The following is a 14830-nucleotide window of genomic DNA, read 5'->3' on the forward strand; positions in this document are numbered from 1 at the left end:
AAAGAGATTTTGAGATTTTGCTTTAAAATCCTCCGGGGCCGACGTGGCGTCACCCACTTGTGAGAATATCAGCCTGCTTGTCTTTGGAGAACGGTGATTTATTCTTTGCGCACTACCCTTCCCAGAAGCCCATGCGGGACACACTGGCGCGTGGACTCTGCACTTTTATAGCTGTGTGACTATTAATCAGCTAGTGGAGTGGACCATCGTTCATTGCCAAGCCGTTTGCACAGAAGGTAACGGGGCTGTGGCTTTGACAACCTTCTTGAGTCCTCGTACTGTTTCCATGGCTGCGTCCCTTAGCATTTCGCCTTCCCCCCACTGCCTGTTTGACGCCCCGGTGCGGGTGCAGGTGTCAGGCCTGGCCCCGCTGCAGGAGGTCACTTTGCGGACCTCCCTCACCGACGAGAGCGGGGAGCTGTTCCAGTCCAGCGCCCAGTACCGGGCGGATTTCAACGGCGAGTTGGACCTGAGCCGCTCCCCGGCCCTGGGTGGCAGCTACAGCGGGGTGGAGCAAATGGGCTGGCTCTGGGCCCTGGCCCCCAGCAAACCCTTCAAGCGGCTGGTGAAGAGGGACGTGCTGAGCCCCTTCTGTCTGCAGCTGGAGGTGCTCGAGGGCCACGGGGCCCCCGGGAAGCTCCTGTGTAAAGGAACCAATGAACGCAGCTTTCTGCGGGAGGGGGCCAGCAGGATCCCTGTCAGAGAGGGTAGAGTCCGGGCCACCCTCTTCCTGCCTCCTGGTGAGCTGTAGGTTTAAATGTATGTATTGTACAGATCAACAGAGCATAGGAACCAAGTTCTGAAAATTATTGAAGGTGCTGTATGCCACAGATTACCCCTGCTGGGCACAATGAAGGAGGCATGGCATCCACAGAGCAGCGTGATATGTGCATTGTAGGCGTCCACCGCGTTCCTGGAGTTTAATAGTGAGACTATCTAGTCCACTGTAAGCAAGTAAGCCAATTAGGACAATTTGGCTTTCCCCTTCCCAGCGCAGCCGTCATCTCCGTTCACTCAAAACAAAGCAAGAAGCTGCATCCTCAATGTCGTTTTTTTAAAATTGTTGGTCCATCTGTAACAAGTCTAAAACTGTTTCAGTTGGATAGGCAGTGCCTTAAAAGGTGGAGGACAAAAGTTTTTTTTTTTTTTTTTTTACTTATTGGATAGCTTTTTAATTTATTTGAAAGCTTCCCATATATAGATATAAATATCATGAAATAACAATTGAATATCAATAAACAGCTTAAAAATTATTATAGCTCGTGGAAACAGCAATTTTAAACTCAGTATTTTGTGCTCATTTTTCTACAGTAAAAACTAAATAAATACACTATATACAATACAGATGGCCAAATTTCAGTGACAATATCTTGTTTCCTGGTGGGTTCATCTTAAATGTTGTTGTAATCTGCCTTGGGAAGCCTGGAGTTATAAAGATGATGGTATATATTGAAATTAAATGGAAGTAGAATTGAACTCTCCTTTCATTGGGGCACATGGAATCACATTTTCATCTGTTTTGTAGAAGTTTACCTTTTACATACACAAATGCATTATTCTGTTGTTTGAGCATGTTTCAGGGACTAGTGGTTTATAAGTCAAAATAATAAAAATATTTTCTGTCAAATAGATGTCTCATTTGTTGAAACATAACTAAATGGGCTATAAGCCCCAAATGCAGTCCATTGGTTTTCTTATATTATGTTCCTTTGATGGCTTATACTGTACCAAAACTGGAAATACAGTGAGATAGAATAATAGAATTCAGTAACATCCACAACTTATTTTTTATGTTTTAATCATCTTATTAAAAGCAAAACATGTTGGTTGATAAGCTTCATACAGAACAAGAAAAAACAGTAAAACATCCAACATGGCACAATAAAAACTTTTTTTTACATACCCCAAGAACCCTCCCCCCTCCCTATAAGCCCACCTGACTGTTTCCACCTGCCAAAATAACACTACAGATGTACAGAAAGCATTTCATAACAAGCACTGCCTCCAGTATGCAGATCTCTCATGAATATTCATTGTCAATATCCTAACAAACCTGACAGACTTGGGTAACTCCAGGACTAGGTTATCCTAACTACCATAAGAGGCAGACACGATTGTATAAATAACATAATTTTATTTGTATTTGGGTGGTAATTGAGAAAATGCTATTAAAAATTATATTACAAAGCATGAAGTTGACTTGGTTTACTCCTGCTGTATATCAACCAGTAGTAAATAGTAGTAATACACAATATTAAGTGCATTTATATAATATATCACTGCATTCTTCAAAACAGAAGGAGCAAGTTCCCACAAGCCATATTCTCTTTTGATCTAGGCACAGGAGAAAAAAAAGCTTTCAAATGCTCCCTGATTTCAACCTAATACATGTTAAATGTGGGATATGAATATCATAAATAAATAAATAGAAACTCTGAATGTTGAGCACCTGATTCTCATAATATGATGTCTATTTTAGTGGCGCATTACCAGGAGAAAAAAATCTCTGCACGAATATAACACGTGCTAGGGTGTCCCTGTAACCAGCCCCTCCAACTGACCACTGATTAAGATTTATAACAAATTACTACTCTACCTATGAAAAGTTATTCTGTTATTACCAAGTCAGCATGGCTTTTGTGTGGGGAAATCTTGCCTGACCAATTTACTTCAATTCTTTGAAGGAGTAAACAAACGTGGACAAAGGGGAGCCGGTTGATATTGTGTATCTGGATTTTCAGAAGGCGTTTGACAAGGTACCTCATGAAAGGCTACAGAGGAAATTGGAGGGTCATGGGATTGGAGGAAATGTCCTATTGTGGATTAAATACTGGCTGAAGGATAGGAAACAGAGAGTGGGATTAAATGGGCAGTATTCACAATGGAGAAGGGTAGCTAGTGGGGTTCCTCAGGGGTCTGTGCTAGGACCGCTGCTTTTTAATATATTTATAAATGATTTAGAGATGGGAGTAACTAGCGAGGTAAATTAAATTTGCTCATGACACAAAGTTATTCAAAGTCGTTAACTCACGACAGGATTCTGAAAAATTACAGAAGGACCTTACGAGACTGGGCGGCTAAATGGCAGATGACGTTTAATGTGAGCAAGTGCAAGGTGATGCATGTGGGGAAAAAAGAACCTGAATTATAGCTACGTCATGCAAGGTTCCACATTAGGAGTTACAGACCAAGAAAGGGATCTGGGTGTCGTCGTCGATAATACACGAAACCTTCTGCTCAGTGTGCTGCTGCGGCTAGGAAAGCTAAGAGAATGTTGGTATGTAAAAAAGGGTATGTAAAACAGGTGTGAGAATGTTATAATGCCGTTGTATCGCTCCATGGTGCGACTGCACCTTGAGTATTGTGTTCAATTCTGGTCACCGCATCTCAAGAAAGATATAGTAGAATTGGAAAAGGTGCAGCGGGGATGGGACGACTTTCCTATGAAGAAAGACTAAGGAGGCTAGGGCTTTTCAGTTTGGAGAATAGACGGCTGAGTGGAGGCATGATAGAGGTATATAAAATAATTAGTGGAGTGGAACAGGTGATGTGAAGCGTCTGTTCATGCTTTCCAAAAATACTAGGACTAGGGGGCATGCAATGAAACTACAGTGTAGTAAATTTAAAACAAACCGGAGAAAATGTTTTCTTCACCCAATGCATAATTAAACTCTTCATTGCCGGAGAACGTGGTGAAGGCAGTTAGCTTGGCAGAGTTTAAAAAAGGGGTTAGACGGTTTCCTAAAGGACAAGTCCATAAACCACTACTAAATGGACTTGGGAAAAATCCACAATTCCAGGAATAACGTATAGAATGTTTGTATGTTTGGGAAGCTTGCCAGGTGCCCTTGGCCTGGATTGGCCGCTGTCGTGGACAGGATGCTGGGCTCGATGGACCCTTGGTCTTTTCCCAGTGTGGCATTACTTATGTACTTATTATACTTCCTTTGTGTACATCCGTATGCTGCACAAGCTGGCATGTTTGAAAATATAAGTGAGATTAAGTAAAAATGCTACCAACAATAAAGAACAACAAGGTGGATGCAGCAGCTCATAGGGTTGCTTGCTTTGTTTTGAGTGAACGGGGATGATGGCTGCACTGGGAAGTGGAAACTTAGATTGACCTAATTGGTTTCAGTGTTCTGTTGTCACCATCTCTTATCTATTAAACCTCCTTGCTCAGACCCTTAGCAGAAGGGAAGCTGGATATTGGTCTGGAGAGATGAACTGATTACACAGCCCCTCGATGCTAGGTTATTGTTTAATCAGTGGTGTGAGTAATGCATGTCTAAGGCTGGCCCAAGGGTATCCAAAGCCATAGACAAACCTTTAGCCATGCACCCTCTCCCTCCACCTCAGAGGTTGCTCAAGTTCTCATACCACTCCTCTCTCCATCTCCTCTTTCCTAAGTGTGTCCAATCAAAAAACTGGAGATTTACCATCATTGTGCTTGAGATTGAAGGCCAGTGAGTGAGGTTTTTCTCATGAACCACCATGTCTAAAACCAGTTCTGGCAGATGTACATTCCAAAAACTGATACTCTAATCAATAAATAGAAAATAAAATTCCTTTTTCTACTTTATCTGGTTATTTTGATTTCTAATTATGTTGGTCTCGTTCTTTGGTTTCTTCATTCCCCTAATAATTCTCTTGCCGTGGTCTCCTTGTCTTTGACATTTCTTCTCTTTCCATGGCCATCATTCATCTTTCCTCTGTGTTCTTATTTGCCCTGTCTAGCATCTCTCTTTTGTGACCCTGCCCCTATCCTCCTGCCATGTTGAGCATCTTCCCTCTTTCTGCATACTTATTCTTGCCCTGTTTAGCATTGCCCCTTTATGTCCATATCCCTCCTCCATGTGTCCAGTATTTCCCCTATATGTTCATATCCCCCTCCCATCTGTTCAGTATTGCCCTGTATCCTTTGTCCCCCAAGCTGTCTAGCATCATCCCTCTTATCTCTTCTCACCATGTCCAGCATCTCTCCCTTCCCTCCTGAAGGCTAACATCTCTCTCTCTCTCTTGCTGCCCTCCTTTTCTCTTCATTTCCTTCTGTTTCTCTCCACCCCCACGGGTCCAGCATTTTCCCCTCTTCCTCATTCCCCCAAGTCCTAGCATTTCTTTCTTTCATCTCCCCCTCCCTGGCATCTCTTTCCCTCCTGCTCCTAGTATCTTTTCTCCCCTCTCACTGCCCCCCCTTATAAGGCCCTGACATCACTTCCTCTCTCCTGTCTTTGCAGCTTGTGCCAATCTTGTTTGTGTGACCAGCAGCATTGAAGAAACTTTGCCTCTGGCCAGCGCAGGTCCATTCCCTCTGCCCGTCTCGCATGCTGGAACAGGAAGTTGCGGCAGAGAAGGTGGAATGTGGTAGAGGGAAGGGCCTATGCTCACTGGAGGCAGTGTATCTTCAATGCTGCTGGCCACACAGACAAGGTTGGTGGGCTGCAGGGAGGTGGGATTGAGAGATGCCGGGCTGTGGGAAGGAAGGGGGATGTGTGGGATATTCTTGTGTGTGGAATATACATATTTGTGGGTAGGGTTTTTTTGGGATGTGGGTAGTGAGTAGTGGGTTATTTTTCGGGGGTAGGATAGTAGGTAGTTTTTCTCAAGTGGAAACAGTTTGTAGGAGTAGTTTTAGGTGATGGCTGGATGTGGGGTGGGGTGGTGGTTGTAGGGGATATTTTGTGGGTGTGGGGCAGTTGCAGGGGGCAATTCTTGGGGATAGGGTAGGTTACAGGGGATAGGTTTTTGGAGATGTATACTACAGAAACTGGAAATCCTTTTCCTGTAGAAATGCACTGGGCCATATTTGGGGACATTTCTCTAGAATCCCTGGTATGATTTGGCCTATTTCAGACATGCCATTTTAATGGTTGTTCGCTGATGCCAAGTTGCATCCCACTCTTAAAATTTTGGAGAATTTTTTGACCCCAGACAGCCATTCTTGACAACCTTTGTATATTTATTCCAACTTCTGTTGTGGTTGAAAAGAATAATAACATTGTAAGTATGGATTTATGATTAGATTAAAGTCACATCAGGTAAAACTCCCTACAATGAGTCCGTGCAGGACACTTGCTGTTCAGGAGCTCAGCTAGCCCCTATTGAGCAAGACTAGCCAGAAGGAATGGCATGAAACATTGTGATGGAATTGAAAATGTTTAACCTTTTAATCCCATATGTGATGCAAACATATATGTTTCTTTTGCTTAGGACCTGGTCCTTTTCCAGCAGTGATTGACTTGTATGCACTGCAGGGGGTCTGAATCGAATACAGAGCAAGTCTTCTAGCCACAAAGGATTTGTGACCCTAGCACTGGCATATTTTGGCTTTGAAGATCTCCCTGCAGGCCTGGAAGAGTTCCAGCTGGACTATTTCCGAGAAGCTGTAGAATTTTTGCAGACACAGCAGCTGGTAGGAGTACAATTTTTCTGCTAGCATCTGAATCTACTGGGCAGCTAGTGAACTTTGCACATAGATGTTCTTTGGGCCGAAACAAACTAGGATTCAGCAAAATGACTTGTGTTCCTGCAGCCCATGTACCATATCAGGAGGAGGATTTTTTTTTTTTTTTGAGTGACCTTAACATGTAGGGTCAGATTTCAGGAGAAAATTTAGTGAACAGGAGAAGACAGGTCCTGAACTCTAATCCGCTGGTTTTCAACATACGGGTCAGTAAAGGATTTCAAAGGCATCTTAAGGCTGGTGCTCCTTTAGGAAAAACTAAAAAAAGCTGCAGAGCACTGCGTTGAATTATTTAAAACAAGTTACTCTTTTCAACTTAAGTTTATGATCCTGGGAAGTGGCAACACATTTGGAAATATTCAGCCTCTGGCATTTTTTTGTTCATGTGGCAAATAAGATATTTGAACTGTTTTATGTGGTACTTGGCTCTTTCCCATGGAGATTTATTGCTGTGTGTAGGGTTGTGTTTTTGCAGCACAGAAGCAGGTGTGGAATTATAGCTTCTCAGATACTTGCAGAAAAGAGCTACATAACAGGCACTTTTAGGAATTTCTGGAAGACGAATGGTGAAGCTAGTGAACATGGAGTGTACTGTGGTAGACCTTCAGTCATGTTTGGGAGTAACCATGACTTAATTATTTAGAGCAAAGAGAGGTGGAAGTGAGTGTTTGGGGGACGGTAGGGCCAGGCTTAGGTGTGACCTCTACTAAAACTCTCTTTTTTACCCCAGTGATTCCCCTCTACCCAAAACTCCAGTGGCCCTAGCCCACAGGTATTGGGAGCTGGGGTTGGAGGATCAGTTGGGTAAAGAGGAGGATGGTGTAGAAAATGGGGCAATTTCTCTCCACCCTCATCCTCTCTTTCCTAGTGATCTTGTCCCCATCTCTCAGTATTCATTAATTTCCACTTCCCTGGAAGCTCATGTTCTCAACTGTTCTCCCCATCCTCTGTCAGAATCAGTTGACTCCGCTGGAGAGAGACTTTTCCATACTGCCTGCTCTTCTCAGTTTCCTGGAGGAGGGGGGTGAATGAGGAGTTAAAATCCACATGTAGACCAGCACCATGCCTGATTTCTCCTCTGAACCCCTCACTCACTTTCTGCCCCTCCCTCCAGTCCTCAGTCCCTCGCTTACCCCTTCCCTCTTTCTCAAAGTGGTCACCAGCAACAGGACTTGTGAAGCCAGGAGGTTCAGCATGTTAATCAGTAGTGGATTCAAAAAGTGAATCAGTATAGTAGTTAAAGCTGAAGTAGAGAGGTAGTTGGCATTTACCCTGGGCTTCTTTAATCTTGTTCTTTCTCCCTTGCAGCATCAGTAATTGTTTCGGGGAATCCTGTAAAAATCATGGCTGCGTGACTGCTTCCATCTCAGAGCAAGGCAAGGAATAGGCAGAAAGAGGAAAGGGGTGGATGATGGAGAGAGAAAACCAATATCAGGTGTAGTAGAGAAGGAATGAAGTGTCCTTGGCCTTTTCTAGAGCTTGTCTTGAGGATTCAGCAGGAATTATTGTCCATGCTGACATGATTTTAAAGCACCGAGGTGCAGATCACTGCAGTGGACCATGTCAGTTGAAAACTTGGTATACTGCTTTGTGCCACAGTTGATGCAAAATGCTGCCAGTCAGTACAGCCAAGCATTGAGCCTGCAAACAGGTGGGAAAATGTGGGGTACAAATGTAACAAATAAATAACAATAAATTTGTTCCTATGAGCATGATGACTCATTAAGTAATGCAGTTTAACATGCTGAGCAGTAGGGACATGTGAGGTTAGTGTTGGTGGTTTACAACATACTGTAATGATACTGTGACAGAAACAGAGGTGACAGCACAAGTCATTGAATTAATGTTGATCTGTAATCTGTTCTAGCTACAAACACCAGTGCAGTGGTGGCCAATTTGAAAGGTACATAGAAGAGTGGAGAGGACTGAATGGAACCCGTAGGATTCCTTTAGGAGATGGAGGAAAGCTGAAGGATAATTTATTGTAGCATTCTGTAGGTATCTAAGGGCTTTTTGTTTGAGTTAATTAATTCTGTCTTTTTTTCAGGTAAAGCTTTCTGGAATTGGTGTTCTGGGCATTTCCAAAGGAGCAGATTTGGCCCTCTCCCTTGCCACATTTCTGCCGGGCATCAAGGCTGCTGTCAGTATCTCAGGCTGTGGTGTTAACTCCTTTTCTGCTCTGCGCTGCGACGATTTCACTATCCCCGGCCTTGGCTTCAGTGTTGACAGGTTGAAGTTCCTGGAATCTGGAGCAGTTGATATTTCTGAAATCCTGGATGATCCTCTAGACCCAGCTCATAAGGACTGTTGGATCCCAGTGGAAAAATCATCCGCTGCTTTTCTTTTCCTTTCAGGATCAGATGATCAAAACTGGAAAAGTGTTCCTTACTCTCAGAAAATTGTTGCACGCCTCCAGAGCCATGGGCGTGATGTGGAGTTTTACTGTTATCCTGGGGCAGGGCATCTCTTGGAGCCTCCTTACTTCCCTCTGTGCCATGCTTCCTTTCACAAGCTGCTGGGTATGCCTATGCTGTGGGGTGGGAAGTGGAAGGAACAGGCCCAGGCCCAGGATGATGCTTGGCATAGGGTCCAAACCTTCCTCCGCAAACACCTGAGTAGCTCAAATGCTCTTCATAGCCACTTGTAGCTGACAGCTACTTAACATTTTCTTGATGAGGTCTCAGCATAACAAGGAATTGATTTTGAAGGAACCGAGGCTGCTCAGAGAAAACTAGAATTTGGCCTTGACCCATCTAGTTCAGTGTTTACCAAGTCAGTACTTCCATGCAGTGGCGTACCTAGGGTAGTTGACACCCGGGGCCGGTCATTTTTTAACACCACCCCCCCCCCCCAAATCCAGTACTAGGCATGCCGAGAATACAAAACACTCAGGACCTATAGAGCAATTCTACCATACCATAGGCAGTCATTTCTACGAGTCACACAAGGAAAAGGAAAGCATCTTAAACACTACAGTGAGCACTAGAACATCAATTCACCTATTGTAAAACGAAACCAGAGAGAATAGTACAGATCGTAGATCCTGCACAGTCAATGCCAACTGAAAGCCATGTCTTTTTCACAAACACAGATACACCCTAATCCACTATAGAATAAGTAATCATAAACTTTCTATTTAGACAAAAATTAAACTGAACCCCCAATGCCAGACTCTGCATACAATGCAACACCACAGAAACAGAAACTGTCCCCTAGTACTGTGCAAAATATAAAGACAGCAGATGTAAATTTGAAAAAAAAACCTAACAAGTACCAATCACCACTTTACAAATTAACAAATAGAAATAAAACAAATATAGAAAGTAAAATAATACCATTTTATTGGAATAATACATTTAGCTTTCAGAGGCCAAAACCTCCGTCCTCGGGTCAGTACAGTATAGTGCTGTTACAGTATCCTATCCTGACCTGAGGAAGGGGGTTTTGTTCTCCGAAAGTTAGTCAAAATGTATTAAAATTAGTCCAATAAAAAGATTACCATATTTACATGTTCTATTATAAACATTTAACACATCTACAATACTGTATCCTAAAGCAAAAAAAATAAAAAAATATATTTATTTACAGTTTGTTGTCTCTGGTTTCTGCTTTCCTCATCTTCTTTTCACCGTCTTCCTTCCATCCAGCATCTGTCTTCACTCTCTCTCTCTCTCTGCCATCCAGTGTCTGCCCTCTCTGCCGTCCCTTCCATCCACTGCCTGCCCTTTCTCTCTGCCCCTTCAATCCACCATTTGCCCTCCCTCTCCCATCCATCCAGGGTCTGCCCTCCCTCTTGCTCCCCCTTCCATCTAGGATCTGTCCCCTCTCTCTGCCCCTTTTTTCAGCCCCCAGTTCCAGCCCCCTTCTTCCCTCTGAACACCCCCACTCCAGTCCCCTTCTCCCCTCCCCTTCTCCTGTCTGAGACCCCCATCACAGTTCCCTTCTCCCCTCCCCTGTCTGAGACCCCCACCCCAGTCCCCTTCTCTCCTCTGAACACCCCCATCCCAGTCCCCTTCTCCCCTCCCCTTCCCTTCTCCCCTCTGAGATCCCCACCCCAGTCCCCTTCTCCCCTCTGAGATCCCCACCCCAGTCCCCTTCTCCCCTCCCCCTCCCCTGTCTGAGATCCCCACCCCAGTCCCCTCCCTTCTGAACACCCCCACCCGAGTCCCTTTCGCCCCTCTCCTTCCCTTCTCCCCTCTGAGATCCCCACCCCAGTCCCCTTCTCCCCTCTGAGATCCCCACCCCAGTCCCCTTCTCCCCTCCCCCTCCCCTGTCTGAGATCCCCACCCCAGTCCCCTTCTCCCCTCCCCTTTTCCCCTCTGAGATCCCCACCCCAGTCCCCTTCTCCCCCTCCCCCTGTCTGAGATCCCCACCCCAGTCCCCTTCTCCCCTCCCCTTCTCCCCTCTGAACACCCCCACCCGAGTCCCTTTCGCTCCTCTCCTTCCCCACCTCAGTCCCGTTAAAACCGGCGAAGCAGCATCGCAGGCAGTGCCTCGTGCCCTGCTTGTAAAAAAAAATCAAATCTCCTTCCTTCTCCTCGTCTTGACGTCGACTCGGGCCTTCCAATCAAATTGATTGGAAGGCCCGAGTCGACGTCAAGACGAGGAGGGGAAGGAGATTTGATTTTTTTTTTTTACAAGCAGGGCACGAGGCGCTGCCTGCGACGCTGCTTCGCCGGTTTTTAAAATGTGCGGCGCCGCGGGAATGGCCACGGGAGGCGGCGGGAGCGGAGCACCCCCCACCCCCTGGCACCCGGGGCGGCCCGCCCCCACCCGCCCCCCCCCTTGGTACGCCACTGCTTCCATGCCAGTCAGTTTTTCAGGATATCCACAATGAATATGCATATCATTATATATCATGGAGTCGTTATATGCAAATCAAGTTCATGCATATTCATTGTAGATAAAACCTGACTGGCAAGAGGGTACTCGAGGATCGCCTAGGGAAACACTGATCTAGTCTGCCTGTTCTATTTGTTTAAAAGTAAAGTAACAAAAACAAGGTGGAATTCTTAGCAGTGAATCAGCTATCATTTTTCATAACCCTGAAACAGGACCTGGGTGTGCTTTGGTTTCCACCCCCCCCCCCCCCCCAGTTAAGATAACTATATTTCAGATATGAGCTATATCAAATCTTAGGTAAGCATGTGAGGAGGTTTGTCTGCTAAGCTGTGGAAGAATTGCATAAAATTCTAGAGAGAGGGCTAGATACACAGTCGGGACACGATCAGACATCTTCAACTCTGTGTTCACAGCAAGGGCGTTCATATATATATATATATATTACTAAGAGCAAAGAAAGAAACCCAATATAGCATTAAAGCTAGGGCTGAGTTAAATGCTGCCACTAGCCTCAATTGATTCTGTATCAAATTACACCAAGATTTGGAAAGTTTGACTGCACAAGGAGCAGTTCCTGTTATACTTTCAGGTAGTAAACATAAAGAATCCCTTTTCTCCTATTTGTCTTAAACCCTCCTCCTTCTGTAAAATCCTAAAAAAAACCCCAAAACAATTGCCTTCCAAAACTATGAACCTTGGATTAGTGGTCGATTGCTATTGGAACTGGTGAAGTGCAGTTCATGAGAGTACAATGTGACTATTTGCCATACATGTGCCTCTTATGAAGGACTTGCCAGCTTTCATGCATCTTAGGCAGAGCGCTAGGACACACCCACCCTCCTTCCCTTTCTTTTCACTGTGCCTCAGAACTTGCTTCTTTTTGAGTAGGAAGATCTCCAGGATTATCTTCTAATTTTCATGTGCCTTTGGCTTCCTTTCATTTAAACTGCTACTTTCTTCTAAGCCTGTTCTTAAAGAAATATTAGCATTTTGTACGGGCTCCCCATTTTGGTGCATTGATGCTATCTCTAATGCTTAGGATAGGTATTCATGAAGGATGGTAAGCTTTCATCTGTTTAGCCTCTTCTCTTGTGGACTACCATATAAGTCTTCTCGCCTAAAACCAAAATCCACATTTTCTAGACTAAGAATCTTTAATTCTGTTATTCATTTTAGATGTATAGAATATTTTCCATTACCTGATCGGTCTGTAATTTGTTCAACAGTAAGAGTGCTACCTCTGTAAATCCAGCAGAGTTTCTTTTATGAAATCTACACAAATTGGTATGTTAGTCTCATTCTGAGAAACATTATTAGTTCTATGGTCTGTGGATAGCATTGTGCAGATACGGTCCCCACTCCTTGGTATTTCTGATCTACTTGAAACAGACAGGAGAATGTGCACATTGAAAACAGAGGACCGGAAGATATATACCCTGGAGGAAAGAGAGACGGGTGAGTTGTGATACAGATGTTCAGCTGTCGAAAGGTAATAATCTACAAACACCTTTTCCAGAGATGGGAAAGTGGTAGAACTAGACAACATAAATTGAGGTTGTGCAGGGTGGGACAACTCAGGAATAATGTCAGGAAGTGCTTTTTCACGGAGAGGGTGGTAGGATACCTGGAATGCCCTCCCACGGGAGGCGATGACAATGGTAATGGAATTCAAAAATACTTGGGATAAGCACAAAGGAATCCTGTATAGAAGGTGTGGAACCAAACAAGCTTAGCGATTGATTAGATGGCACACCAGTAAGTGGGAAGCAAAGCCAGTGTAGGCAGACTTCTACGGTCTGTGCCTTGATCATGGCTGATAGATTCAGCTTCCTGTTAGCTGGAGAACAAGGCCAGTGCCAGACAGACTTCTACAGTCTGTGCCCTGAAAATGGCAAGGACAAATCAAGATCAAGGGCCCTGTTTACTTAGCAGCGTTATAGGGGCGTTGGCATCTTTAATGCTCATTAACCATGTACGCGCCTACAATATCCCTATAGATGCCTACACAGTTAACGCGTGCGCTAATTGTAGGCGCATTAAAATGCTAACACACCTTAGTAAACAGGGCCCCAAATGTATGTATTATACCTTTTACTATGTTTATCTTGTTGGACAGACTCGATGGACTGTACAGGTCTTTATCTGCCGTCATCTACTATGTTACTATATGTAGAGATGGCCTTGAGTTAAAACAGTGAGGCCATAATCGGAGAGAACTAAATGGTGGTGATAGTTGAGATAGAGGAGAAAGGGGCAGATCCTTAAACGTTTAAATAAGAAAAACCAGCAGTGGGTTACTTTCGGTTCTTTAGTGTGCCTTAAATTGAGTGCATGCAAACCAATGTGTTAACTTACAAATTAAACACATATACATATAAGAAAAAATGTATTAACTGTCAAGTATTTTTTTTTATTTCAATCAGGAAAGTGTGAAAAGTGGACTGAAAGCTTTGTTTACTCGCATCTCTACTTGACTTCCGGAATCTTAGCATTTTTGGCTAGATTAATCTGTCCTTCACAATTAAAAACAAAAAATCCACTAGGAACAGTATTAGGGAAAATACCTAATACATCAGCAATTAAACAAAAAACATTCCTAGCTGAAATGGTACCCACTAATGCTGTGCTTCACAATCCTCAGAGCAACACCCATCCAGTTGGATTTTCAGGATATCCACAATGAATATCCATCAAAGTTATGTTCTAGGTATATACTCAATAATTGGTTGTAATTTGTATATCATACAATCTGTTCAACAACCATTGTATTTAATTATCAATCTTTATTAAATATTTAATTCAAATAATAGTCTTGTCATCCATATTTTAAAACCTTTTCACACAAACCAACATTCACACCTCACTCTTACTCCATTCACACTAAACAGAATAACTACATCTACATCTATATTAAACATTCTAAAATCAAATACAATTCTCATTTTCATGTTCCTCATAAGTCATCACCAGAAACTACAATTCAGTAGTCAAAGAAGCCATAGTCCGTTTGCCAAAAGGGTTGGCAATTCAGTTTTCAAGAATCATCTCTGCTCATGTACATCCATTGAGGTGTGAGACCTGAACAGTGCTGTGCTTGGAAGGAAGCTAGGCAGAGTCAGCCCTGGCTGGGTCCTGGAAGGGTGATCCAGCTACTATATATATATTTAGGGTAGTTAGTGGGGTTCCTCAGGGTCTGTGCTAGGACTGCTGCTTTTTAACATATTTATAAATGATGTAGAGGTAACTAGCGAGTTAATTAAATTTGCTGATGACACAAAGTTATTCAAAGTCGTTAACTCGCGACAGGCTTGTGAAAAATTACAGAAGGACCTTGGGAGACTGGGCGGCTAAATGGCAGATGACGTTTAATGTGAGCAAGTGCAAGGTGATGCATGTGGGAAAAAAGAACCCGAATTATAGCTACGTCATGCAAGGTTCCACGTTAGGAGTTATGGATCAAGAAAGGGATCTGGGTGTCGTCGTCGATAATACACTGAAACCTTCTGCTCAGTGTGCTGCTGTGGC

General features: G+C 43.8%; 1 protein-coding gene across 1 annotated transcript; it reads left to right on the top strand.

Moving 5' to 3' along the window:
* Positions 1-155: 155 nt before the first annotated feature.
* Positions 156-9301, top strand: LOC115477528 (acyl-coenzyme A thioesterase 1-like). Its single transcript, XM_030214455.1, is given in 4 exon segments — positions 156-740; positions 6211-6288; positions 6291-6412; positions 8511-9301. Coding segments are annotated over 4 exon segments (1254 nt in total). The 5' UTR covers positions 156-286; the 3' UTR covers positions 9111-9301.
* The last annotated feature ends 5529 nt before the right edge of the window (positions 9302-14830 follow it).

The sequence above is a fragment of the Microcaecilia unicolor genome, chromosome 9 (genome assembly GCF_901765095.1).
Source record: "Microcaecilia unicolor chromosome 9, aMicUni1.1, whole genome shotgun sequence".
NCBI lineage: Eukaryota > Metazoa > Chordata > Amphibia > Gymnophiona > Siphonopidae > Microcaecilia > Microcaecilia unicolor.